Genomic DNA, 25,383 nt, shown 5'->3' on the forward strand with positions numbered 1-25,383 from the left:
GAGAACGCCGGCAGGCAAGCTCAGGCACACTACACGGGCCCAGGACATCTCGTCCCAGATGCCAGGTGCTCTGGTCCATTTACACGTCCCCTAACGGCTGAACACTGCCGGTAAGGATATCATCTCCCCCACTACTGGGGGCAGTTTCATCTACATGCGACTTCCTTTCCTCAGTGGGGCACCAAGGAGGGGCAGGTCCCTTTTAAGTCTGTTGTAGGACCCATTCCTCAGCACACGAGCACAGCTTCTGGACAGAGACTTCCCACTGTGCCTCTGCAAAACACCATGTTCTCTTCCGTTCCTTTACTAACATCACTAATATTTATATAGGGCTTGCTGTGTGCCAGGCATTGTTCTAAGTGCTTTGCAAAGATGAAGTCACTCCATCTTCCTAACGACCCTATAAAGCAGGCAGTATAATTATACATATTGTTTCACCATGTGCAGTTCATCTTTGGGGAAGGGGCACGTGGGTCTTGGTACAAATTGCTTTACAGTCAGTGCCTGCTCATTCTGTCTCTTTGCCCAAGGGATGGAGGGGGAGAAATAGTAGTTGTTCAGTGGAGCATGCCAGAGGGGCAGATTTTCAGGCCCTTGAAAAGGAATGGGGTGCCTGGGTGCCTCAGTGGGTTAAAGCCTCTGCGTTCGGCTCGGGTCATGATCTCAGGGTCCTGGGATCGAGCCCCGCGTTGGGCTCTCTGCTCGGCGGGGAGCCTGCTTCCCCCTCTCTCTCTGCCTGCCTCTCTGCCTACTTGTGATCTCTGTGTGTCAAATAAATAAATAAAAGCTTTAAAAAAAAAAAAAGAAAAGGAGGTGCTCCCCGGGTCCCCCAGACGTCCATATACTTGCAGTGGCAGCGACCCACATCTCCCCAGCTGTCCCTCCGGACAACACTCCCCGCTTCTCTGCCTGGTGGCAGGGCTCACCCCATTTCCTGTCCTGCATCTTCCTGCCTTGCCCAGTGTCTGAAGTCCGGTGGCGGGCAGGGGCGAGCAGGTGAGCACAAGGTAGGACCGAGGAGCCGTGTCGTCTCTGGCCCTGGCTGATCTCTGCTTTGAGGCCGTCTCTTGCTTCGCAGTCTTCGTGGGGTGCACACCAGGGTTTGTGATCCCCTGTGTTTACCCCCACTACCTCATCTGCTCTGATGACGGGGCCTCGTGAGAACCCCGTAGCCACTCGGAGGGGATGAACTACATTCTAGACATGGAAATACCCTTGGGACAGGAAAGTGATTTTCTTAATTACAAAAATTATTTGTTTTTAAGATTTTATTTATGTATTTGACAGAGAGAGAGATCACAAGTAGGCAGAGAGGCAGGCAGAGAGAGAGGAGGAAGCAGGCTCCCTGCTGAGCGGAGAGCCCGATGCGGGGCTCGATCCCAGGACCCTGAGATCATGACCTGAGCCAAAGGCAGAGGCTTTAACCCACTGAGCCACCCAGGCATCCCGCAAAAATTATTGTGTAATAGTTCATACGGGTTATGGAATTGCTATTTTACAGTGACCCAAAATAGTGCTGTGATTTAAAGTCTTGCTTCTCTGGTTCAGTTTTTCATCTTTGTCAGCATTATATAGGCATGCAGATTAGGGAGTCAGATCATTGTACACAGACTGTTATGAGAAGGGCAGCTCACAACTCTTGACCTGGTCGTGGCTCCCTTCCCAGCAGCAGCACTCGTCAGTGATTTTGGCTAATGATGTTGATCACCAATCTGTAGTTCCTAAATAACATGCTTATGTTACCATTTCTGGATCTGCCCTTTGTTATTTATTGAATCTACATCTTCATTAAATTTTAATTTTAGTTATATCAGTATTTGGCATTTATAGTAGTTCATCTCTTTACGCATTACCTTAAACATTATTCACAACGAGCCACATTTGTATGTCCTGATGATTTTCCTCCCTGCAAATTCTTTTTGCGTTTTTAAAACAAACTGGCTTAGGGCACCTGGGTGGCTCAGTTGTTGGGCGTCTGTCTTCGGCTCAGGTCATGATCCCAGGTACCTGGGATTGAGCCCCGCATTGGGCTCCCTGCTCTGCAGGAAGCCTGCTTCTCCCTCTCCCACTCCCCCTGCTTGTATTTCCTCTCTCGCTGTCTCACTCTGTCAGATAAATAAAATCTTTAAAATAAAGATTAACTGTCTTAATTTTTATTTTAAAGATTCTATTTTATTTTTTTAAGTAATCTCTACACCCAAGGTGGGGTTCATGAGATCAAGAGTCACATGATCTACTGACTGAGATAACCAGGTGTTCCAAAATGTCTTAATTTTAAAAAATATTTTATTTATTTATTGAGAGTGAGCAAGCAAGAGAGCATGAGCGGGGTACAGGGGTAGAGGGAGAGAGGGAGAAGCAGACTCCCCATTGAGCAGGGAGCCTGATATGGGGCTCAATCCCAGGACCCCAAGAGCATGACTTGAGCTGAAGGCAAACACTTAACTAGCTGAGCCACCCAGGTGCCCCTTAATTTTTTAAATGTACTAATTCAACCACAGGTGAAAGTGCACAGATTTCCTGTCAGTACATTTAAAAATATTGGGCACTCTGTCAGCTTCAGCTTTTTGAGTTCTGTCTAGGACAAAGTTCTCTGTTTTGTGTCTGGTTCCTCTAAGCCTGCAAAAAGCTATTGTCTTGAGACTCCTGCCCTCATTCTAGAAACTGACTACCTTCACCTCTGTCATGTTGGACCCTGTTTCCTTCCTTGTTAGGTGGGTGACAGGCTCTTGTAGCTTCTGGAGAAGAATTTATATTTGAAATACCCTCATTGTAGCCTCACATGAATTGGAGATCGTGGTAGTTCAGCTGGGTATAGAATGTTAGGAAAGGAGTCGTTTTTCTCTCAGCATTTTGGAAGCTCAGCTTCCTTGCCTTTGCCCATCCAGTGTGGATTTTAAGAGGTTCAATTCCCCTCTGATTCTTTTTTTTTTTCTTTTTTTTTAAGATTTTATTTATTTATTTGACAGACAGAGATCACAAGTAGGCAGAGAGCCAGGCAGAGAGAGAGAGAGAGAGGGAAGCAGGCTCCCTGCGGAGCAGAGAGCCCGATGCGGGGCTCGATCCCAGGACCCTGAGATCATGACCCGAGCCGAAGGCAGCAGCCCAAACCACTGAGCCACCCAGGCGCCCCTCCCCTCTGATTCTTGATCCCTTATATGAAAGGAGATTCATGAAGGATCTTCCAGTGGTATTCAGGGTTCTGGATATAACAGTGTGATATACTGTGGTGTGAATCTGCCTTATTTACTTACTTAAAGTCACGGCCTTTGGTTCTGAAATATTGTTGAATTATTTCAGTGATGATTTTCCTCCTGAGATTTTTTTTTTTTTTTTTTTTTTTTTTTTATACTCTCCGCGCTTATGTTCTTTAGATTAGTTAGACTTCCTATACTGGCCCTCAAATATTGTCTCCTTCCCCTCTTCCCCCCGCCCAACTTCTTTGCTTACTCTACTTTCTGAGGTATTTCTTCAACTTTATCTTCTAAGCCTTCTGTTGAGATTTTTATTTCCACTACCATGGTTTTAATTTTCAAGAGCTGTTTTGGTCATTACTCCTATAATTGTTTGATGGGGATACAATATCTTTTCCTTCCCTGAGAATAGTGAAGATGGTTTTTTCTTTCCTTCTCCAAGTAATATCTGTTTTCCCTTGTTTTGGTTGTTTGGGGTGTCTTTCTTTTCTTTTCTTTTTTTTCTGTAATGACACTTTATTTTTTCTTTCCTATTTTTTAAAATTATGTTATGTTAGTCACCATACAGTACATCATTATTTTTTGGTGTAGTGTTCCACGATGCATTGTTTGCATATAACACCCCGTACTGCTTGCAATCTGTGCTCTCCTTAATACCCATCACTGGTTGAGCCCATCCTCCCCCCCCCCAAAACCCTGTTTGTTTCTTAGAGTCCGCAGTGTCTCATGTGAATAACGCTGCTATGAACGCTCTTAACTCGTGTCTTCTTTAGACCGGTGCACGCCCTTCTTCGGTGACAATCCTGGGAGTGGAATTGCTGGGTCATCAGGAGAATGGAGGTTGAGCTTCAGTAAATCTCTCCAGAGTGTTTTCCTTAGGGTTGCACCAAGCCAGTTGCTCTTTTAACCTTTCCTACTTTGAGCTGATTGTTTAACTTTCTGAGTGAGCTAAGCCCCCTTGTTCACCTGCTCTCGGGGTTCCGCATTTCTGTGGCTGTTCTTCCTCACCTCTTACTTAGTCCTGGAGCGTTTACTGTCTTTGCAGTACAGTGTGTGGAAGGAACAGAACTAAGTATGTGTTTCTAGTCCACCATCTTTAGCTCTTAGGGCTCGAAGATGGCTTTTAACTCTCATTCTCACCAAACATGATCACTCTTGTGTCTAAGTCCTTTCTGCCAAAAGGGTTGAGAAAAGCAAGGTTGAGGAGGGGCCCCAGTGTCCTGGCCAGGCAGGCGACTGGTCACATAGTGGGGGTTTAGTACAGTAACAGGTGCATTGGGATGCGGTAACGCCCATGCTTAGCACATGGTAAGAATTCTGTGAGGGATAGCAGACTTCATATTTATGATTTCTTCTCATGGAGTGAGCTTCTGAGTCACCTAGGAGAGTTATTTGCTTTACTTGGTTAAACTCGAACTTTGACCTTGGCTGACCTCACTCTTTCTTTGGGGTCCCAAGAATATATTCAGCCTAAAGACCCTTCATCTATATTTCCTCTGCTTCTTCATCTATCAGAGATGTGTTACCCCCAAACCGCACTCATTGAGTACATTTTTCTTCTATTAATGTAACCAGTAATATCCCTAAGTATAGATAACCACATCATTATTCCTCTGCCGAACCTCTAATCAGATGCATCCAGTGTACTCATTACTTCACATGTACATTCCTCTCTTCTAGTATATTAAATTCCCTTGTAATCGTTGTTACCTGTGGCTATAAATAATGGTTAGGTTCTTGTGCTAACTGGTAGCAGCATTTTTGAAAGGAAGGAAAGACCCAGAAACTGACCACACTAACAGAAATCCCAGATATTTTTCTGGGAAGGTAAACATTGCAGGTGGGAAGGGAAGCATGATTGTAACTTTCGCAGAGTTCAGTGAGTGCGTTCATCTGCGTTGGGGATTAACTAGGTCACTGTGCGTGGCCCTGAGATCTCATCGCCAGTTACATAGAATGTTATTTCTGTGGCAGACCCTAGTCGTTGCAGTCCAAGCAGCTCGTGTACAAACCAGCTTTTTCACACAATACATTGGCAAAGTGAAAACTCTCCTCGAAGTTTAAAAATTTTTATGACTCTAATGTCTTTCCCCCTTGAAAAAAAAATACAGCTAGATGCTCGTAGGGGATGATTGATCAAGCAGCAGACCTTTGTGGGTGAATGTATCGTATTGTAATGTTTTTAAATACAGTATTGGGATGAACTTGGAAAGTGTAGAGCATCGTCTTTATCGAGGAGCTGACGTCACTCTGCCCAAGTGGAAGGCTTGAATGCAAGTGGCGTTGCTCTCCAGTCCCCCTTCCAATTGCAGTGACCTCCCTGATGCCTTTGGCAGCTCTGATGATTTGGTCCAAGAGTCTGCTGCTGTGTCCCCCTTCTTACCACCAGCTGGAATGCCTGTCGGCGTGATTGCCCTGGATACTTTCCAACAAGTCGAGAACTCCTCGATAGCTGACACACTTTTGAATGTCCTAACTGTACCTCCTATACCCAGGGGTCACGTTATTTGTTGTCATAAGGCTCTGAGAGTTCTTTGCTCCTTGTCGTCGGTCAGTGGTTCCCTGACCGGTCCTGACGGGTCCTGGAGGGTCCTGGGAGGGTGGTCCGTGACGTCAAGTGGAGGTGTCCTCCCTCTCCCGGCACCGGCAGCAGAAGCCTTGGGTACGCATTCGAAGCTCTGTGAAGAAGGAACTGTGTTTGTCCCCTTCAGCACGCTACCCCGGGTACCCGGCCCCATACGTGGGACATCATCATTTTCGTTTTCCATTCGTTGAAAATAGAGCAAGTTTCTGCTGCTGCTTTATGCCTGGACAGATTACACCAGCACATTGTTAGGTACAAAGTGTCATGGCGACAGGACGATGATCTTGTTGTGGTCCTTACGTTGGTGCCCTGGCAGATAGAAACTCACTAATGGTGGCAAGGGGCATGTTTGTAACTGAAAAGAGCACAGCTGGTTGGTCACAGAGTGAGGCTGAAGACCCCTGTGTCCCCCCTCCCCGAATCCTCTACTGGGAACACCTCCCCACACACACACACACATAGGCCAGTTCCCAGTTCTCAGACCAGCCCTCCAGGGTAGAGCCCGGGGCTCCATGCAGCTCAGCGCTGGGTCCCCATTCCCCGCTCCCTTCCCTTAGACCGCAGTAAGCCCTGGTGTGCCCATCTGTAAACCGTGGTAACAGAGCAATGAACTGATGCTCTGTGAATCCAAAAGAGCATGCTACCCACCCACCCCCCCCCAAAAAAAAAGAGAAAGAAAAGGAAAGGAAAGAAAGAAAAGCCTCTCTGTGCTTTAGCTTTGAAGTCATACACATCCCTTCAAATTAAACATTGGTCAGGAATCATGTCCTTTTAGAGCTGGTGATGAGTAAATGCGAAACTGTATGTTCTTGGATAGTTGGGGACACTTGAGCTAGCAGGCTGAAATCCTTCCCCGTCACACCCTGGTTCACCCTCCCCTCCTGCCCCGGCCTCCGCTGGGGAAGTGCCTGGGTTTGTGAGCGGCCGCTCAGCGTGTGCTTACCGGAGCGCCGCACTGATTTTGTTCTCTTCGCCACTGCCTGGTCGGACCCGGGAGGCCCCTTGTCCCCCCAGAGTGAGCAGCCCGTTCAGTCACCGGACTGGGCTCTGCGCCGGCCAAGGTTGCCCCGCTACTTATTTTACATTTTCCTGGCAGCGGTGGAGTGTATTATTACCAGCTCTCATTTAAGTCTTTGTGCCTCCACGGACCAGAGAGCGTGGAAGTCTCGTTTTGTGTAAGCGACGTCCTTCCTGGTCGGTTTGCTACAGAGAGCGTTGGTTTGCTTCTTGGGGAAAAAAAAAAAAAAAGAAATCTTCTTGCTGAACCAGTAAACAGATTCATAGCACGTTTGAAATCTCTGCACGGCATCTGTTATTCAGATAGCTTCCACAGAGAAGAGAAGATTTTGAGAAGGTCTCCAAGGTGGACGGTTCTGTCCAGTAGTTTCTGGATGGAATTCTGCCGTCACTGCGTTTTTGCTCACCGGGATGGGGAGAGTGGAAGGGGAACAGAAACATGTGGGTTCCCTGTTTGTTTCTTGTTCTTTTTTTTTTTTTTTTTCTGTAGCTGGGTTATAATCCCCAAGGCTTGGAGGCAGCTTCTGTTCTCCTTAATCCCCAAAGGGGAAAACAAGATAGGTCTGTCATGGTGTTCTGCGCTTGGCAGGTAAACACTCCGCTTCCGTGGTATGTGCCTGCACTTCTGGCTGAGAGACGGACTCGGAGGGAAGCCCCGTGATACTTTCCCTTCAGAAGATGGAGCCCGAGTCCATTGTTGACGTTTAGGAGTTCTCTGTATATTCTGAATATTAATGCCATACCTGATGTGGGATTTTGCAAGTATTTTCTCCCACTCTGTGGTTGATACTCGCGTCTGACAATGCACAAAAATTTTTAACTGGCAAGAAGTCCATTTTGTCTTTTTGTCTGCCTTTTCCTTTTGTCGCCTGTGTCTCTATCAGTACAGCACGTTTTCAATTTTTGCTTCTAATCTGTTTGTTCCCCACTCTTTTCCATGTCAGTAAAGGACATGACTGGCCTCCCAACTCCTGAGACATGGAGAATGATTTTCTTTCCTTTTTTTTTTTTTTTAAGATTTTATTTATTTATTTGACAGACAGAGATCACAAGTAGGCAGGGAGGCAGGCAGAGAGAGAGGGAGGAAGCAGGCTTTCTGCTGAGCAGAGAGCCCGATGTGGGGCTCAATCCCAGGACCCTGAGATCAGGACCTGAACCGAAGACAGAGGCTTAACCCAATGAGCCACCCAGGCGCCCTTGGAGAATGATGCTCAAGTCCTTCCTCTCTGTTTCTACCCCCTACGTATCTTTCAATTATTTCTCCTTATACCTCCAATTCTCCATTGCTAGTCTGTAGAAATAGAATCTTTATATATTGACCTTGCATCCAGCCCCCAAGTCAATCCCCCTTACTAGTCTAGAAACTTTTTTTAAAAAATAGATTTTGTGGGGGGTGGTTTCCATGAAGACAGTCAGGTCTTCTGAGAACAGGCAGTTTTATTTTCTCTTTTCCAGTCTTGTGTGCTTGTTTTCTTGCCTTAGTGCAATGGCTACAGCTTCTTCTGGGGTGCTGAATGCAGACAGTAGGGCAGACACCCTTGCTCTGTCTTCACTCCTGGGGGAAATGCATTCAGACTTTCACAACAAAGTGTGACTTTAGCTACTGGGTTTTTGTGGACGTACTTTATCTGGTGAAGCATGTTTATGTCTCTTCCAAGTTTGCTAAGAGATTTTTATCTGGCAATATATTTTAATGCTGTTCTCAAAACAAGAAGATAACCGTCTCTGCCTTAATACATATTAATAGTGATAGGTTACGCATTCCGTGGTATCCCATATTATTCAAAATTCAAAATTAATGAATGATATAAATAACTATTTTGTAATTCTCTCGATAATGTTTGTTACCTCCTGGATTTATCTTAAACTCCTTGCATTTAAAAAAATTTTTAAAAATACATATTTTGAACAGGTCACAGCTTTCCACCCTGCCCCCCTCAGTCCCATCCAGACTTCTCATCAGTCAAGAGGTGTGTGCAGACATCAGGGTCCATGTTTTCTCAGGAACCACTTTTTGGCAGCTGCCCCTCCTCCACCTTGGAGACCTGCCCAGAGCAGTCCCCCTCCTCTCATCTTTTTGTTTTTTATTATTTGTAGTTGACATGCAGTGTTATGCTAGTTTCAGGTATACAGTATAGTGATTGAACAGTCCTGTTCATTGCTCAGTGCTCAACATGGTCAGTGTGTTCACATTCCCACATTCCCTCTTCCCCACCAGCCTCCCCTCAGCAACCACCAGCTCTCTGTGTTTAAGAATATGGTTTTTCACTTGTGTCTATTTTTGTTTATTCACTTATTTTCTTAAATTCCACATTTGAGTGAAATAATATGGTATATGTCTTTGATTGACTGGCTTGATTCACTTAGTATAATACCCTCTCAGCCCACCCATGTTGTGGTTGCAAAAGCCAAGATTTCATTCTTTTTTATGGCTGAGTAATATTCCTGTGTGTGTGTGTGTGTGTGTGTGTGTGTGTGTGTGTACCACATCTTTTTTTTATCCATTCATTAGTCAGCGGACACTTGGGTTGCTTTCATATCTTGGCTATTGTAAATAATGCTATAATAAAGCTAGGGGTGCATGTATCTTTTTGAATTACTGTTTCCTTTGGATAAATTCCCAGTAGTAGAATTATTGGATTGTGTGGTGTTTCTATTTTTATCTGAGGAACCTCCAGACTCTTTTCCATAGAGTCTGCAACAGTTGCATTCCCACCAACAGTGCAAGAGAGTTTCTTTCTCTCCATATCCTCAGCAATACTTGTTACTGCTTGTCTTTTTTATTTTAGCCATTCTGACAGGTGTTAAGTGGTAGGTCATTGTGGTTTTGATTTGCATTTCCCTGATGATAGTGATGCTGAGCATCTTTTCATGTGTCTGTTGGCCATCTAGATGTCTTCTTTGGAAGAATGCCTGTTCATGTCCTCTGCCCATTTTGAATTGAATCATTTGGAGGTTTTTTGTTTTTGTTTTTGTTTTTTAAAATTTTATTTATTTATTTATTTATTTGTCAGAGAGAGAGAGAGAGAAAGAGATCACGCACAAGCAGGCAGAATGGCAGACAGAGGTGGAGAGAGAAGCAGGCTCCCTGTAGAGCAAGGAGCCTGACGCGGGACTTGATCCCAGGAACCCTGGGATTATGGCCTGAGCCAAAGGCAGCAACTTAACCGACTGAGCCACCCAGGTGTCCCTGGAGGGGTTTTTTGGTATTGTATAAGTTCTTCATATAATTTTGGATCTTAACCCGTTATCAGATATATCATTTGCAAGTATCTCCTCCCTTTTTGTAGATCGCCTTTTTGTTTTGTTGATGGTTTCCTTCACTATGTAAAGGGTCTTTATTTTGATGTGGACCCAGTAGTTTAATTTTGCTTTCTGTGTCTCTTGCCTCAGGAGACATATCCAGAAAAAATGTTTCTATGGCCAATGTAAAAAAAAAAAAAAAAAAATTACTGCTTGTGCTCTCTTCTAGGATTTTTTGGTTTCAGGTCTCATACTTAGGTCTTTCATCCATTTCGGGTTCATATTTGTGTTTGGTGTAAGAAACGAGTGTAGTTTCATTCTTTTGCATGTAGCTGTCCAGTTTTTCCAACACGATTTGTTGAAAAGACTGTCTTTTTCCCATTGTATATTCCTTCCTTGTTTGTCATAGATTAGTTGACCATAGAAGTATGTGTTTATTTCTAGATTTTCTCTTCTGTCCCATTAATCTATGTGTCTGTTTTGGGGTCAGTTCCATACTGTTTTGATCACTACAGCTCTGTAATATAACTTGAAGTCTGAGATTGTGATGCCTCCAGCTTTGTTCTTATTTCTTAAAATTGCTTTGGCTCTTCAGGGTGTTTTTTGGATCCATACAAAGTTTAGGAGTATTTGTTCTAATTCTGTGACGTTCACACAAACAAATGGAAGGATATACCATGCTCATGGATTGGAAGAACCAATATTGTTAACACGTCCACACTCCTCAAAGCAATCTACAGATTTAATGGAATCCCTATCAAAATACCAACATTTTTCACAGAACTAGAACATATAATTCTAAAATTTTAATGGATTCACCTTCTCTCTTCTGAGGCATTTCTTACAGTTTTTCTTCCTTCACCAAAGTCTTGTCTCTTCTTTCACTGCCTCTCTTTCTGTCTTGCCTTTAAAATGCAGAATCCCACTCGATCCATAAGACACTCAGAGAGACTCTCTTGCCCTTGGCCAAGTTAACATTGTTTCTATTCCTGACGCCAGGTAGGTTTGGCTTTGGTCTTTGCTGTAATATTATGACTTCCTTAGGAAGCTGTGCTGAGGTGTACTATGAGCTATGCTAATAACTAATAATACTAAGGGATTATTGATACTCTGACCCTAAAGAAATTCTGACCTACACAAATGAAAGTGTGTTGAAAATAATGCAAATGTTTTCCTTAAACTTGGCTTTCTGCAGTTGAGAAGTTACTCCTTCACTTTTAAATTCTTACCTAAAAATTATTTATATCCCTGGGGAATGTTTTCTTTCCTTCACAAATGATTTATTGATTGCTGTGTGCGTACTATGAGTCACCGGTCAAAAAAGGGAGAATTCAGTACATTCGGGTGTGGGGGTGGAGGGAAGACAGCTAACATTTTTGCATTCCTGTTCATACCGAACTCTGGAAATCATTATCTTGGTATGAATCCTGACAGTTGCCCTCTGAGATATGGAGCCTATCATCTTATTGCACGCATGAGGAGACCGAGGCTCAGAGGAACTAAGGGACTCACCAAGGTCGCATGGCCTGTAAGGCGCAAGAGGCAAGGACCAAGCCCGGGTGTCCTAGACTCCCCCTCCACACCATGCCTCCACGTGGGGGGGTTCAGAAGGTTCTAGAAAAGCCTCAAAAGAGAGGCTGATATTTGACTGAGGGTACCTAGCAAAGCCATGGGTTTCATCTTTTTTTTTTTTTTTTTTTAAACTATTGGGGGATATTTGTGATTTCCTCCAAAGCAGAATCCCTCTGAAGTTTGGAAACAAACATCCTATTACTGTGTGTAATTCACAGTTCTACCCTGTAGCTTGCTTGTGGACAAGGTCTCCTTTCTGAGTTCTGAGTAAGCCTTTCTTTTAAGATGCTTTTTCTAGATGGTCATTAACTAATTGGACGTTCTTTATGTCTGCTCAGTCAGTATAGGAAGCCTCATGGTAAAATGCCCTTTGAAAATCAGGAATGGGATACGCCGTGCACCCCAGTGTGTTGTAAGCCCATGTCCTGTGGATCAGGACAGCTGAGAGGAGTCACCCAGGAAGCTAGGACCTTAGTTTGGGGCCAGGACACTGGATTGAGAGACAGCAGTCAGAGCTGGAACATTGAGTTCAAATCCTGACGCCCCCACTGGCTGTCAGACCGATTAATATGGGTACAGCTCTTAGAACAGTGCTGCCCATGGTAAGTGCCAGGTTAGTGTTGGCTGCTCCCAAGTAGATATGAATGGAAAGACGGGAACATTGGTGGCAACTTGGGGGTTTTTAGAACACTGGTTAAGGAAAGTAGTGATGAATTAACCTTGGTTTATGGAGTCCCTTTGAAATGGTTTATCATGCTCAAGGCCATAAAGAATTCATCCTCCCTGTTTGTTGACATGGGAAAAGACCTAGCCAGGGGGTCTTAGAGGGGATAAGATAAGTCAACACAGATACCCACAGTTTGGGCCGTCCCAGACCAGCGAGGAGGTGGATGCTGGAGGTGGGCAAATGGCCAGTACCAGTGGGGAAGGGAGACCTGCCAGACCTGCCCTGCCTCTCCGGAGCCTCAGGTGCTCTTCCTGAGTCAGCCGGCAGACACCTTTTCCAGATTCCACTCATCTGAGATACTGGGATCACTTGAAAATGCAGCTTCTTGACTGACCTCCCGAATCTTCTTTAAACCTCGGGAGCTTGAGGCTAAAAGCCCCCTTTTAAACAAACAAACCAAAAAACACCAAGAAATCCCCTTTAAAAATAATGGAAATAGGGATACCTGGGTGGCTCAGTCGGTTAAGCCACTGCCTTCGGCTCAGGTCATGATCCCAGGGTGCTGGGATCAAGTCCTACCTCAGGTTCCTTGCTTGGCAGGGAACCTGCTTCTCTCTCTGCCCCGTCTGCTTCTCTGCCTGCTTGTGCACTTTCTGTCTCTGACAAATAAATAAATAAATAAAATCTTTTTTAAAAAATGGAAATCTTATATAAGTTTGGAAAAAGGAAGGAAGGAACTTTTAAAATGTCGTATAAAGGGTTTTAAACTGAATGTGGAAGTCCCCCTCTCTCCTGTTTCCCAGACTTAACCAGAGTTACCATTTGTGTTTGGAGAAGTTTTATTCACAGTAGATGAATATCTATAAGCCTTTTAAAAATTTACATGTGGTTTTTTTCCTCCATGTCTTACCTCTTCAACTTAGTATACTAATGATTTTTCTAGAGTATCAGTGTAGAGATACCTCTTTCTTTTCTTTTTATTTATTTATTTTATCAGAATGAATTATAAAACTATTTCAGTGAGATAGGGAAATTCTGACCTCTTACCTCATACCACAGCGAAAAGTAAAATGCACACCAACCTTGGCATCATTACAAGGAGAAATGGATCTGTTCACAGTTACAGTGGGGACTCACAGGGCTCCCTGAAACGGACCTGGGTCAGAAGGCCACGAGCAAGGACACATGACACAGGAGACCTGAGTCGCACCGTACACAGGCGGGAGGGAGGGGAGGTGCACGGGTACATCAGAGAATGCACATTTCTCTACAGGCTCCCACGGGCCATTTAGAAGAACAGAGAAGGGCAGAGACTTGGCTGGAAAGGAGATCTGGCCACTGCTGGCTGCTTCCAGTTGTAAGTTCTGAAAGAGTTTTGCCTCTCTCCTCTGTTTCTTTCCTGAGTTGGTTCTGCCCATTCCTGCTTCATGCCCGCCTGTTTTATGACCATCTCGACTGAATGCCCGTCTGTGTTAGGTCTTCCTCCTTAACTACAGTTGCTCCGTAAGGACCTTTTTTGTCGTCTTTTACATTCGTGGCGGACGCGGACTGTTAGGTGTAATGTTCGTCTGCTCATGGCAAGGTTTTTCAGGTGAGTTTTCATCCTCCCGAGGGAAGCGGGGCTGCTCTCCCCTCTCGTCCTTTTCCTTGTGGCGTCTGTGCATAACGTGGAGCGTGTTCCTCGGGACCGACGTGGTGCAGCAGTTCTGTCATCTCCCCACCTTGCGTTTGTCAGTAATGCTCCGTGAGCGTCGGATACGGACAGATACGGACTGATACTGCCCTCGTTTGCTGGATGGGTCGGTTATCTGACTCCCCGCCTGGGAGGGAAGGGTCTGTGTGTCTGGCTTGCCGCTCGCCCCAGTAACGAAATCAGTGCCTTAGACGTAGTCAGGACCCGATAAATATTTGTTGGGTAAGTTAGCGCGGAGGAGCTCAAAAAGCAAAACAAAGGCTAAAAAACCAGATTTGGAATTGAAGTGGTCGTTTCAGATCCCATCCATTCAAGTTTTAATACGTTATCTCCATACTGAAGCCTGGGTGTCTGCAGTGTGGGGGGGTGTGGGGAGACACACTTAATATTAAGACATGGAGCCCTTACATTTTTATACACCGTTACTGGAATACAAAGTACCTCTTCCCCTGTGTGGGCCGGGGCGGGGGAGATGTGGCAAGGTGCATGTGCCAGTTGATCTGGCCCTTCAGATTCTAAGAATTTTCCCCATAAGGGTGCTCACACGGTCAGCAAGGCCGTAGGTGTGGTCAGAATAGAGGCGCCTGGGTGGCTCAGTGGGTTAAGCCTCTGCCTTCGGCTCAGGTCATGATCCCAGGGTTCTGGGATCGAGCCCTGCATCGGGCTCTCTGCTCAGCGGGGAGCCTGCTCCCCCCTCTCTCTCTCTGCCTGCCTCTCTGCCTACTTGTGATCTCTGTCAAATAAATAAATAAAATCTTTAAAAAAAAAAAAAAAGAATGACTATAATAGCAGTTGGTTTGGGACTGGTGTTCACAGCTGGGTCCATACACGACAGAGGTGCGTATGGTGACCCACTGAGATGGGACAAAAAAGCGGCAACTGTGTGTTTATTTTCCATCTGCATAAAAGAAAGGAAGCCTCGCTGACATTTAGTGTTAGAGTAACTACGAACCAGCACTCGGGCAGCACCGCCGGGTCAGATGGCCACTCGGACACTGAATTTCCAAGGCATCCTGAGGGAAGGGGGACAGACAGAGGCTCCCACCGACGTTACTCATTTGCTTTTAACGCACAGCTGCCGTTTGCAGTTTCCGCGCACGGGTGCAGTGTGTTTCCAGACTGTGCTCTCTTACCTCACGTCGGTGAGCACAGGGGTGGCCCCGGCCATCTCAGCTGTGACCCTCCCTCTTGCAGGGATGCCCTGGCGGAAGGAGCAGACCGCGGACCTGCAGCGGGTGCTGGCGCGCGTGGACCGGGACATCCCGCTGGTGCTGGTCAGCGGCAACCACGACGTGGGCAACACCCCCACGCCCGAGACTGTGGCAGAGTTCCAGCGGACCTGGGGGGACGACTATTTCAGCTTCTGGGTCGGGGGCGTCCTGTTCCTGGTCCTCAACTCCCAGTTCTGGTACGATGCCTCCCGATGCCCCGCCCTGAAGCAGGCGCAGGACCAGTGGCTGGACCAGCAGCTGCGCGTCGCAGGCCGGCGCCACTGCCAGCACGCCATCGTCTTCCAGCACATCCCGCTCTTCCTCCGCAGCATCGACGAGGACGACGACTACTTCAACCTCACCAAGTCCGTGCGGAAGGAGGTGGCCAACAAGCTCACCAGAGCAGGTAGAGACCCGGGGCCCCAGGGGTTGGCTGGGAGGTGGAGGGGAGGCTTCCAGATCCTTCTTCCACCTCCTGCAGCCTGGCGAAGGGTAGAGAAGATGGGGATTTGGACCCAACTGGGTTCTGTCCCCAGCCCCGCCCCCCACAGACAGTGTGGTCTTGGGCAAGCTGCCTGGCCCTCCCAGCCTCAGTGTACTCACCTGTAAAGTGGGAGTAGCAGTAGGAGCTCTCACGTAGAGTGGTCGTTAGCGTTCAGGGAGGGGGGCCTACAGATCATTACAGTAGCCCCTGGCCTACCAAGTAGTGAAGTTGTAGCAGCTGCTGGCAGCCGAGGGTGAGGTCCTGCGGGTATGCAGTTAACGGAGGGTAGCGGGGGTCTGACTGCTGTGTACTGGCCCCGGGAGAAGGGCTAATGCCAGGGGCATCTGTTCTCATACCTCTGGGAAGTAGGCATTCGGTCAACGGCAGGTGATGTTTAAGAGCTGGGCTTTCCACCAGTGTTGGCTGTAACCCTGGGAGGTCCCGGGACGTGCAGGTCCTGGAGGCGCCTCCTTGGTTTTCCCGGGATGGGGACTGAATTCTCCTCCAAAGCCAGGAGTTTAACCCACTGTCAGTTATCAGCTAATCACATGTTGACACAAGCGTGTGCACACACACATGCACGCACGTGCGCGCACACACACACACACACACACACACACACACACGATGGCGTACCGGTCTGCACACCCTCCAGCTCCCTTCCTGGCTGCCCCACCATGTTGCTGTTGAGAGATGGGTCTTTCTCAGCTGACTCTGTGCAGGGCCATTGACTTGGCAGGATCCCATTTCTGACAACTGTTGTGTCTCTTGTTTTTGTTTTAGTGCCTCCTTTCAGATCTTTCCAGAGTGTACTTCTTGATATGCTTCTAACATTTAAATACATCCGTTTATTTGTTAGGAGATAGGGAGAGGGAGGTGGTGGCCCAACCTGGTAGCAAGCGTTCATTTAAAAAAAAAAGTCTTGACACTCTTCTTTTCATCTTCGAGCATTCAATGTGTTTGCGTTTACTTGTGAAATGTACAATAGGCCCTTTTGTATTTTTAAGACATTTTACAAAAAGCTCGCATAATTGGAGACATTTTCCAGCTGTTCCGTGGAGATGAAGTTGGGAAACTTCTATTGAGGTCTTTGAAATTTCGTGCCATGCTTGAGCTGGTGCACAAAACCGTTTCGATGACAAGGAAATAAAGTGTCAGGATGGCGTCAGTGCCACCGTGGAGACTAGCTGTCACAGAATAATGCCAGAGAGAACATTTAATGCCAATGAAATGAGTCCTTTCATATCAAATGTTAAGTGACGCAGATGCCATCCCCGTGACTGCTCTTTGTTCTTGGCTCTTGCTGGCCACCTTCTCGAGTGGCATGTGGCTCTGGGCTTCCCCTCGTCGGAGGAGCAGATGCAGCCCACAGGCACCACCAGATACGGAGACCTGTAGACCCATACAAAGAGAGAGCCCACAGCCCTAACAGGGCAGCCCCTCGGGGGATGCCCGCTGCCCGCCCACCAGGGACCTGGGCTTGTGTCTGGGATGCACCAGCCCCCTCCCCGTCAGGCTCAGGACAGATTCGTCTGCACATCCAGAGCTGGCCTGTGTCTTGGGAAGTGGGCTCAGCCCACAGATGGATCTCCACCACCCAGAGGCCCAGGGATTGATTGGAGTGAGACTGGGACCCTCCCCTCAGCCCCAGGGGCAGAGTCTCTTCCCATGGGCTGAGCGGCCTGGGAAGCCAAGCAATGATTGGGAGCTCGCTTGCTCAGCGTGAGACAGAGAGGAGGAACTGGCGGTCTCATGCGGCTCTCCCTGGCACCAGGCTCCAGAACACTGGCTGAGCCATCTCCAGGAGGGCCTCCTTGCCCAGGATACTCGGGTATTTCTAGTGCCTTTAACATCTCTCGGGACTGTCTGCTTCTTGGGGCCACCTTCTGGGTCATCACGGCAGCTCCATGATGCCCCTCCCTTCTGGGGTCCTCCCCCAACCACCAGGACGAGGCCAGGCTCTCACTCTCCCCCTGGTCTCCGCCTCCTCCATTTCACCTAGCCTGGCTACTGAACTCCAGCACCTTCCGTAGGAGGGGTCCGCAGCCCCACCCGGTTCTTCCTCAGCTTCCCCTGATCCTGGCCGACTTGTTCGCATAGACCCATCTCAGTCTCCCGCTAGGCTCGGCCCCGGCCCCTGGAGCGTGGGGCTGCTGCTGTGGTCAGCTCTGCGTTCAGGACACCTGGCTCGGGCCTTCGCTCATCAGCAGCCGCATCGGTGTTTGTGGAGCGAGTGAGGGACTGACACGGCCCTTTTATCGATGCAGCACCAGACCACGTCTGCACTCGGGGCTTCCAGGCCAAGTTTTCCAAGGTGCATTCCCAGGTCCCGCAGCATCCAAGCCCCTCGTTTGTGGGTAAAGCCACTTGTGTGCCTCTGCCCTGATCTGCGTGCTGGCTGTCCAGGTCACACAGCAGCCTGTTCTCTCTTCCCACGCAGCCCCCTTCTGTACCCACTACGCACCTTCACGTAGGAGAGGGCATCCTCTCGGTCTCTGGCCTCAGGATCTTCCTCTGAGCCTGCTTAACCAGGCTGTAGCAGAGAGATGGGTGCTCTTCCTGCTGTCGCCTTTCAGTTTTAGTGGCTTCTCAAACCAGGCGTGTTGCTCTCTGGCCTTTCAGACCCAGAACGGACCAAGGGCAACGTTGGGAAGAGATCGGAGACCAGATGTGGACCGGCTCGGTGGCAGGCCGAGCGAGCTGCTTGCTTTGGCAGCAGGGGTAGGTGGGCGGTCGGGGATATGCGCACCCACAACTCAGTAACGCAGGCGGTTGCTCGGGTGACAGAATGTAATTCTCGGACTCGTTTGGGAAAGCCAGAAGTTCCAGTGACATTCTGTAAAAGTCATTAGTAAAGGACCAAGATAAAATCGGGTGACGCCGCGGCTTCGTGTTGCCTCCAGCTTCTCCCCCCGCAGCTCTGTTCGTCCCTAGTCCTGCTCCGGTCTCATTTACCTCCTCGTGCTAAAATGCCAGCGCTCAGAAATATGTCAAAAGCTCATCAGAATAGCAGGGTAGCTTTTAATTATGGTAATTGTGTTGTTATAAAATATCCTTTTAAAGAGTACCTCCCTCCACAAACCACCTTGGAGGTAAAACCCAGCTTCCTTCCAGCAAGCTTCATGAATAATTCTGAATCATCGTGTGGGATGAATAAATGATTTAATAACGAGCATCAACAATCATCTCTCATTGTTGCATTAATTTTTCAAACGGGAGGAGGTGAATGAGGAGGAGGGTGTTACCGTACAAACGGCCGCCCTGTGCGCGGGGACACATTCTGTGAATCGGAGCCTGTGAACTTCCCTGGTCAGGTTTCCCTAGAAACAGACGCATTCTGTTTTCGCATGTGAAGCTCGGTGAGAAACCGTGTTTGTGTGCTACAAAGGCATCGTCGGTCGTCAAGGGACGCAGCTATCAGGGCGGGACAGGCGCGCAGATGCTGTACCCTTCTTGTCGCTCTTCCTTTCCTCTGCCCGAGGATAATCAATGTCATCACATCCACGGGATGTAGAAATTGGTTTTCCCCTTCATTCACCTGATACCGGGTTGAGTTGCAAAGACAGTAGATAATGAAACCGTGGCTGAACCTGGCCATTGTCTCTTGTCCCTCAAGCCTCTTTCAGCAAAAGGTTAATATGTGACCCAGTTAATACAGATTCCAATTTAAAAACTCAGTCTTGAAAAACAAAAGTCTGGCTCTTTAATGGACCCCATCTCCCTTGACATCTCGATACCTTTTCCTTTTTTCATTCTCAACACAGAGATGAGAACCCTGTAGTCGGGAGCCCAGAGCGAATCTGGCAATTACGGTAACTTCCAGTAAGTTGATCTTTCCTATAAAAGTTAATGAGTAATTTCACAGAAATAGCTTCATCTCCAGTATTGATGCTGAAAAGCAAAAAACAACTAGAGAGAAAGAGCCCATGGTTATCGTTTTAGAATGTCAAAGTTTAAAAGAACAAAAAGGTCAGGTTTTCAGGGTCCACTTTATAGGAAAAATAAAACCTCAGGTCCTACTCTAATGTCTCACTGAGTTGTATTGAAATTATTTGTTTATATCCTGATTCCTCTAAGAGACACAGCCCCAGCTTCCTTGGCCTCTGTGAGCCCAGCCCCTGGCCAAGACTGTCTTGTAGTAGCCCCAGCAATAAATAAATGTTGGTTAAGTGGGATGGAATTAAATTTGATTTACATACTTACCAGCAGAATCATTGGTAAGGTCTGGATTACCTATGGATTGGTGATTGCCAACTGGCTTTTGGATAGGAGACGTATCATCTAGGAGCGGTGGTCGGTAACCGTTTTCGGCGAAGGGTCACACAGTGAACAGGGTGGACGGTAGGCCCTGTAGCGACCGTTGAGCTCTGCCATTGGAAGGCAGAGGCAGTTACAGACACACGAAAGCAAACCGGCATGGCTGTGTTCCAGCAAAACTCTATTTACAAAAGCAGGCGTGGGTCCGCAGACCCGACTTTTCCTGCCCTTGGCTTAGAGAAGTCTTCCTGTTGCCATGCAACACCTGTGCCCTCCCCTGAAACCCTGTCCACACTGTGCGTGTGTCTCCCTCCAGCTCCCGGTGACCCCACGGCGGCAGCTGCCTGACTTACTGAGGGCTCTGCCCAGCGCAAGCCTCGGGCTCCTCAGTAGAGAGTTGGCCTGGGAGAGGCACGTTCCCCTGGAGGCCCACGACACGGCGTGGGGAGAGGGGGTGGGAGGGGTAAGGGGGCGCTTAGAATCTAATATTTAAAATCTCACCCTAAGATCTATTTTCTACACGCGTTAGAAAAAAAATGTAAGTAGCTCTTCAAGTCAAGGAAAAATACTCAGGAAGCAATAGCACTGGCAGCCTGTGGGCGAGGCAGAAGTCGTGGTGCAGGGGGACATGCGGGCGGGCGGGCTGAGGCCCTGTCACAGCACGGCGCAGGCAGGCCTGGGCTTCAGGCAGACCTGGTTCCGATCCCTTGGTGCCACTTCCCCAGCCAGGGACCTCGCAGAAGCTGCTCCGCATCTCTCTGCCGTAGTTTTCTCGCTTGTTCCGTGGGGCATCTGGGTCCCAGCCTCCTAGGGTTGGTGTGAGAAGCAGACACAGTGAGGCGGGGACGTGGGGTGTGCTCCGGGCAGGGTTGGTGGTCGTTAGATGACCCCGTTTTCCAATCACGAGCCCAGGGCAGGCAGATCTGCTTTATGCGGGTCTGGCTTTCTCCTCCGGGAAGCCCTTCTCCGCCCCGGGGCAACGGCAGGAGGGGCAGTGTCTTCTCGAAAGGGGATGTGCCAGAATTTCCAAGCAAGGGGAGGCATGTCCACTAACGGGAGTTTATAAGTTGAGAAAGAAAGGAGTTAGCAAACCGCAGGAAGTGAAGCCAGACAGAACATCTCTTAGCTCCTGGGATGTGCTGGGAGACAGACTGTGTCTCAAGGAGTCTGGGATTTTTCAGCGCGGATGAGGAATACACGTTATTTTTAGTTGTATCAAAAGAGGGTACTAGTTTAAAAGGGGGCGAGCGCTCAACTAGATGGAAAATTCCTGCAGAATTTGGTGACAGCATTTGACTCCTCATTACGTTTTCTAAAGCACAGAGCACGCGAGATCGTGTGTTGGGAAACACACCAGTGAGGGCATAACTGCAGTCCGGCTTTCTGAAGCTAGCCAGTGCATCTGCGAGACAGTGGCGGTTGTCTTACGATGCCCTCTGTTTGAAGATTTTTTTTTTAATTTATTGAGAGAGTAAGAGAGACAGAGCTTGAGCCCTTGAGCAGAGGGAGGGGTGGAAGGAGAGAGAGAGAGAATCTCAAGTAGACTGTGCTAAGCGCAGAGCTCGACGCAGAACTCGATCTCACGACTGTGAGATCACGACCTGAGCCGAAATCAAGAGTCCCATGCTCAACAGCTGAGCCACCCCAACGCCCCCCAATGCCCTCTGTTTAAGAGGCATTTTGAAACGCTATCTTAGTCGTTGTTTTTCAACCAACTCTCAAGCGAGACCTCATAAACTCTACTTGAAGCATCCGTCGACTCCCGAGTTGCTGGGAGGCTCTCTGCTTGAAGAGATTCACCCTCTTCAATTTCCATTTGGTCCCGAGCTCATGTTCCCAGGCTGGGTCTGTTTTCCCATTTGACCAGTCCGTGGTAAAGACGAGCTGCTCTCACCATTCAGTCGATGCCTGTGCCTCCCTCCCCGCGAAGCCAGATAAAAGACCAACTGCCGAAGCTGCATCTGGCGGGAAGCGATGGATTCCGTTTCTCACTTCGGAGGTATCCTTAACAGTTGGGCTCATTAAAGGCGAAATCAAGTCCTGATTGTAAATATTTATAAACCGAGAATCTGGCGCGTGTTAGTGTGTGCTGCCGGTTCCCAGAGTTAAGTCAACATTTACCCGTTGCACGCGGAGCACGGGCCCTGGGCGGGGCACTGAGGGTGGGGGGGAGCGGGACAGGCAGAGGGTCCCCCCCCCCACCCCGCCCCGCCGGTATCGGAGACACCACCCTCCCACTGAAAATGACCAGTCCCGCTGGACACTCCCATTGCGACATTGCAAAAAGGAGGCCCAGCGCACGGGAAACCGCAGTGACTGTTTACGTTTACAAAATCACAATATTAACATCTTCTCTTTTTAGGTCATGTTTTAAAAATAGCAATTAGTGTCACTTTAAAATGAGCAGTGGGATTCCTTTGTAAAATTGAAATAGCCCTCGTTTAGCTAAACACTCTGACTTCCTACACTATTCAGGTATTTCTGAACTTGCTTGTGTTTCAGAGGCATTTGCTCCCCTATGGCCAGTGATCTAAGTGAGGATCTAGAATACCCTTCTTTAAAGTAAGCTAGAAATTGCTTTAGTTTTATAGTTTGTTGTTGTTGTTGTTGTTTTAATTTGACTTAACAGAAATGTTTGCATGTGGACGATTCACTGGGAAAGGGAAGAATGATTCCCCTTTGGGCAAGCCTCCTAGGGCAGATGTGGGGCTCTGTGCCCCTTGGCACAACGCCGAGGAGCCCGTGACCCTGGGTGCCACCTAAGAGAGGACACACAGACGCTCTCTGGCTCTGGGTCCATTACAGACACGTAAGAGGAGAGGAAAGAACTTCTCGCAGCTGTTTCTTTTCCGAGGGGCGCTCTTTTGTGCACGGTGGGTGGTCAGGTGGGGAGGTCCCTGCAGGAACGTTGCCCAGGTAGAAGGGGGCACGTCCAAAGGCAGGTGCGATGCTGTCTCGCCCAGGAACCTCCAGCAGGGCCACCCTGCCTGGGTCGGGCCTCATAGTCTGTGCCTGTCTCTCCGTTGAGGCTATAGCCTCCCTCCCTCCCAGATGCCACATCACAGACACCACACAAAGCAGCTTTTTCCTGAAAAAGGGAAGATCTGAACGAGGTTTTTGGGAGCTGTGGCTCAGGTTCAGTGTTGCTGTTACGGTCTGTCAGCAGCTGTGCTCTGTGTCAGCACAGCCTCTGCACAGGCAACCCGACGTCTAGCCTGGGGTCCCTTGTTGAGGTCGCAGAGCTGAGGAGCGGGCATGGTAAAGACTCCGGTGTTCCTGGGGGATCCGGTGGGATAAGGCAGTACTGTGACACGGGGTCTGGTTCCTGGGGCATGCCCAGTACGAACAGTGCTGCTGGTGTTACCCGTCTTCCCGCCGCTGTCATTACTGTCCTAAAAACCTGGTGATCTGATGAGAAAGAAGTGGGTGCGTGAGGAACATACTTCCTGCTTTCTGCAGGTTCACGCCTCTGACCCACGGCTGGGTGGCTGGAGTGTCGCCTGAGTTGGGACCCTCGTCTTCCTAAACATGTTGTCTCTACTGCTCCTCTTCCCATCACGCCGGGATCCCGTGTCCCTGAGTCAGCCCCACGACATGCCACCGGCGGGTGCTAGAAGCCACAGAGTCCCCGACCCCCTCCAGTATAGTTTTACTTCCTGAGCCGTTTAAGACGTAATTGACACAACACTCCTGTACTAACATGACCACTTACTAAATATTACAGTACAGTACTGTTGGAGTAATAAACAGGCCCGGTCCCCTGCTCTGATTTATAGACAAGGAGGAGAGACGCACATCTGGGAAGCAGCCGAGCGGGGCTCCTGCTCTAGGGCCCTGACGTCTTAGCCATGCGGCTATGGGGGTGATGAGTAGAACCCCGTGTGGGGCGCTGGTGTAGACGTGACGGCAGGGTGCAGGCTGCCAGGCAGGCTTGGGTGGGGGTGGGGCCCACCTGCTCACCCACCCCATCTGCCCTGCACCTGTCCTTCTGCGCAGGCGGCCTCAGCAAGGAGCTGGTCCACCTTGCCAAGGAGGCTCAGAGCCACCGTGTCCGAGGGGTCTGCGGAGGGAGGCTGCAGGAGCGCCCCCAGGGTGAGGAAGGCCCCTCAGGCCTCAGCCAGAGTGAGCCCCTCAGCTGGTCCTTTGATCTTGAGTGTGCGAACCACACCTTCTGCAGACCGAGATGCTGTTGGAACGCAGGGAGGGATCTGGACGCGCCCTGTAGACTCAAGTCCAAGGCAGCTCTCAGCCAAGGATCATGGGCACCAGAAAAAGCTTACTTAGAACGTGGGGACTGGGGGCGCCTGGGTGGCTCACTGGGTTAAGCTGCTGCCTTAGGCTCAGGTCATGATCTCGGGGTCCTGGGATCAAGCCCGCATCGGGCTCTCTGCTCAGCTGGGAGCCTGCTTCCCTTACTCTCTATCTGCCTGCCTCTCTGCTTACTTGTGATCTCTCTCTGTCAAATGAATAAATAAAATCTTAAAAAAAAAAAAGAATGCGGGGACTGTAGCTCTTAGCAAAGAGGGATGAAATGAAAGGAAAGGTTGGCTTGGGGCACCTGGGTGGCTCAGTCGGTTGGGGGTATGACTCTCCATTTCAGCTCAGGGTTCTGGGGCTGAGCCCACGCTGTGGGGGGGGGGTTTCCTGGATTCTCTTCCTCTGCCCCATCCCCCCCAGCTTGAGCGCAGACATGCTTGTACGCTCTGTCTCTCAAATAAATAAATCTTTTTTTTAAAAAAAAAATAAAGGTTGGTTTGAGACATTACCTTGCAAAAAGAGAAATCATGGCAGTCCGTTCACATCAACCTGTATTTGATAAAACATTAGCGGTTACTGCAACGTGCACCAGCTCTTACGATGAATAAAGAATGAATCAGGTGTTAACTTGGTTTCCTTGGTCTAAACAAGTCTAGAATAATTGTTCAACAGCATTGTGTGCGTTTGACAGCGGCATCACCGAGGGTCATTTCTGCACAACAGAAAAATAATTGCAGGTTTCATCAGTTTTCCTAAGGGTGTCTTTCCGAATCTATCAGTAATGCGATTATCGCCCTTCTCGGGAACTCTCTTGTGTGTACATCTGTGCGTTTCTTCTGCCAGAGCCTTCCGTGTGGATGGCTTCCCCTTCTCCCAATCCCAGCCCTTTCCCACGAGTCCTTTCATAGGCTTTATGAAATCCCTTGTCTTTAGCATAATCTGTGACTCAACACAAAGGGGCCTCTGCCAGGTTGTACAAGTTGGGTTTGGTTTTGTTTTGTTTTTCTGTCCTAGGGGGCTTTGTTTATAAACAGCCTATTCATTAACATTTCCTTGTTATTAAGGGGTTCCTTCTTTTCATACAGTTGAGATCTTATTCTCTGAGCATTTTTTTTTTAAAGATTTTATTTATTTATCAGAGAGAGAGAGGGGGAGAGAGCGAGCACAGGCAGACAGAATGGGAGGCAGAGGCAGAGGGAGAAGA

At 48.5% G+C, this 25,383-nt stretch overlaps 1 protein-coding gene across 4 annotated transcripts in view; it reads left to right on the forward strand.

The window, feature by feature from the left end:
- Positions 1-25,383, forward strand: part of CPPED1 (calcineurin like phosphoesterase domain containing 1) — a 99,567-nt gene that overhangs the window by 51,512 nt on the left and 22,672 nt on the right. For 3 of the 4 annotated variants that reach the window (XM_045072041.1, XM_045072039.1, XM_045072040.1), the window contains one exon: positions 15,165-15,587. The exons of the other annotated variant lie outside the window; for it this stretch is intronic. In XM_045072041.1, coding sequence (XP_044927976.1) covers positions 15,165-15,587 — 423 coding nt within the window. The remainder of the gene's footprint in view (positions 1-15,164; positions 15,588-25,383) is intronic. 4 annotated transcript variants of the gene reach the window in all.

This window comes from Mustela putorius, unplaced genomic scaffold (genome assembly GCF_011764305.1).
Source record: "Mustela putorius furo isolate JIRA1106 unplaced genomic scaffold, ASM1176430v1.1 tig00004007_pilon_pilon_pilon, whole genome shotgun sequence".
Lineage (NCBI taxonomy): Eukaryota > Metazoa > Chordata > Mammalia > Carnivora > Mustelidae > Mustela > Mustela putorius.